Source organism: Corvus brachyrhynchos, unplaced genomic scaffold (assembly GCF_000691975.1).
Source record: "Corvus brachyrhynchos isolate BGI_N302 unplaced genomic scaffold, ASM69197v1 scaffold15, whole genome shotgun sequence".
Lineage (NCBI taxonomy): Eukaryota > Metazoa > Chordata > Aves > Passeriformes > Corvidae > Corvus > Corvus brachyrhynchos.
The window spans coordinates 233,739-236,643 of NW_008238349.1; the positions used below are offsets into that span (position 1 = coordinate 233,739).

General features: G+C 55.1%; 1 protein-coding gene across 2 annotated transcripts in view; it reads left to right on the top strand.

The window, feature by feature from the left end:
- LOC103616349 (S-adenosyl-L-methionine-dependent tRNA 4-demethylwyosine synthase) overlaps window positions 1-2,905 on the top strand; it is an 87,814-nt gene that overhangs the window by 45,095 nt on the left and 39,814 nt on the right. For both annotated transcript variants that reach the window (XM_008634505.2, XM_017735288.1), the window contains exon 12: window positions 2,715-2,892. In XM_008634505.2, coding sequence (XP_008632727.1) covers window positions 2,715-2,892 — 178 coding nt within the window. The remainder of the gene's footprint in view (window positions 1-2,714; window positions 2,893-2,905) is intronic.

The window sequence follows — 2,905 nt, forward strand, 5'->3', positions numbered from 1 at the left end:
AGCAGGAATTTCTTCACTGAAAGGGTGCCCAGCCCTGGCACAGCTGCCCAGGGCAGGGCTGAGTCCCCGTCCCTGGAGGGGTTTAACAGCCCTGTGGGTGTGGCACCAGGGGACGTGGGACAGTGGTGGTGGCCCTGGCAGTGCTGGGGGAATGGTTGGACTCCATCCCAGGGTCTTTCCCAACGTTAACATGTCTGTGATGCTGCAGCACTGGTGGGCACCCACAGGGACTCCAGAGGGGTCCCAGCAGGGCTGAGGTGTTTGGACCCTGGCCCCTGAGGTAGAACAGACTGTTTGGGCTTCTGGGGAATGAAAACATGGGAAGTGTCTTAGCCAGGGAGCCCTCAGGGCTGGAGTGTCTGGGGGTGGTGCTCAGGTGCCCCCCTGAGCCATTTGAACAAATTGGTGCTGCTCTTTGCAGTGCCAGTCCCAGAGCTTTGCAGGCAGGTTCATCCCCACACCCACTGCATGGGCCAGAGACGCTGCTGAGCTCAGCCAGTGCTTTATTCATTGCAGTGCAAAGGAGATCTCCTTCGAAGGAACAGAATTCTTGTGTCCCTTTATCCTTTAGGATACTCTGCAGGACAACCCTCTACACTCTGGGTGCCTCTGGGTGGTGATGAATCATCTGCTGCTGCAGTGTTGCCAGAGTTTGTGCTGGATGTGGAGAGCACAGCCATTAAAGCCCCATAATTCTCTCTTGGAGTAAATGATGGAGAGACTCCTCACTGATAGGGAGCGAGGGTGGGAAGTTCATTTGATGGATACATTTTTCTGGGGAGCGACTTGTAAATCTCTGTGCCCTTGCAAAGGGCACACCCAGGATGGAAACGTAACTCAGGAGTGGGAGAGTGGGAGTCTGATAGTACAGGGAAGAAACCAAATGGAAATGCGTGACCTGTCCCAGGAAATCCTCGGAGTGCCCATGGATAACCACGGACAGAGCAGGGCCCTCATCCCCCAGTGCCCCAGGCTCTTGTGGTGCTGCTCAGCTCCTTGGAAGGGGTACCAGAGTCAGCCCCCAGCCTCTCCAGGGTGCTGGGCCAGGTGGTGCTGTCCTTTCCCACGTTAACCGAGCAGTGGGAGAGCAGCTGGAATCAGCTTTTCCAGGGAGCTGACCACAGGGGCTTGGCTGTGTGCTCTGCTGGGAGCTGATTTCAGGAGCAGAGCCGTAGGGATTCAGGAGAGTCCATGCCCTCCTGGAATACGCTCCTCCTGGGCAGTTTATCCCTGCCTGGCTGGTGATTCATGTGCTCAAATGGTTGGGCACAAAACCACTCCCTCGTCTGGGTGGAGGTGCCAGGTTTGGTGTAAACTGTTTTGGGAAAGTTCCGCTCAAACTTTAGGGAATGTTGGGATTTTGTTCTGTCTGCTTATAGAGCTGGCAGGGTAATTATGAGAGTCCAGATGCAAGATGCTGAGAGAGAGAAATTAATTAATTCCAAAACTGACTTGCAGTAGTTTTAGGAATATGAAAGTTAGTCCTTTAATCTCAGCGTGTGCTTGAGATGCCGCTTTCTTCTCCAATAAAGCTCTCATTTCGTGCTGTCAGGTTTCTATGGAATAACCATTAGTCCTGTCACTTCCTCAGGACTGAGCCTGGCTGCCTCAAAATGCACGGAGCCCTGCTCTGATTCCAAACCAGCTTTGCTATGTGAGGCTGGAGCAATATCCACAAACACCTCTTTTATCTGGGCTTTGCAGCAGAGCTGTAATTTTCTGTACTGCAGCGTCAAAGCAACGAGAGGGGAGCTGAGGACCTGGATTCCCACTCCAGGCTTTGTTTTTTATCTTTAAAACAGACCAACCCCCAATCTAAAGCCGCAGGTAAGATTCAAGTACATCAAGGCACATCAGGGAAATGTGAAGTGACAGATTTGGAACAAAAGCTTGTTTGGAGGCAGCTGATTTCATCCGGGGTCCTGAGCACCTGGTCAGGTGTGGCTGGGCTGGAGGAGCATCCAGCTCCCCCGTGGGCATCAGGAATGGGACTCGTGCTGTTTGCACATGGACGCTGCGTTTGAGCTCCTCGTGTTCTCCTTCTGGAAGGTCTCTGGCTGCTCAGGACCGTGCCGTGTGCTGGGTTTTCTGTGTAACACATCCTCTGTGGAGCTGCATGCTCTGTATTTGCAGTCTGGGTGTGGTCCCTTGCTGTGCCTGGGGAGTTGTGCTGGCTCCTCTGGGGGCTGCTCCTCCTGGAGGCCCACAGGGACCAGCAGCAGCAATGACCTGGGCTTCTTCTCTAACACCTGCTTGAAGTGGCGTTGAGCTGCCCTGCGTGTTTGCGTCTCAGCATTCACCAGCATCCCCCAGGTCTCAGCAGTGGAAAGCTTGGCTCAAGTGTTTATTAAGCTTGGCTCAGGTGTTACCAGCAAATTGCTCTCAGCAGTGCCCAAGGCACTCCCGGCCCCAGGCTCTGGGTGCTGCTGCTCTCTGGGTGCTGTGGAGCTGCTCCTGGGCCCTGCCTGTGGCCTGGTGTCCCCTGTGCTTCGGGAGGGCTCCAGCTGCTCTTCTCGGCCCTCCCTGTGCCAGGTGTGTTTTGGATACAGATATTTGGGATGGGGATTTGTTACAGAGCCACAGAAGGGTTTGGGTTGGAAGGGACCTTAAAACTCCTCTTGTGCCAACCCCTGCCTCGGGCAGGGCCACCTTCCCCCAGAGTAGGTTGCTCAGGGCCCATCCGCTGTTGATTTAAGGCTGTTCTCCCCTTGCAGGCGTGTCAGGAGTGAAGGCAGCTCGCCTGGAGGAGGCCCTGACGGTGAAGCACTGTGCCCTGTCCCTGGTGGGGGAGCCCATCATGTACCCACAGATCAACCGCTTCGTGAGGCTGCTGCACCAGCACGGCATCTCCACCTTCCTGGTCACCAACGCTCAGTTCCCCGAGGAGATCAGGTAAGAGCTGCAG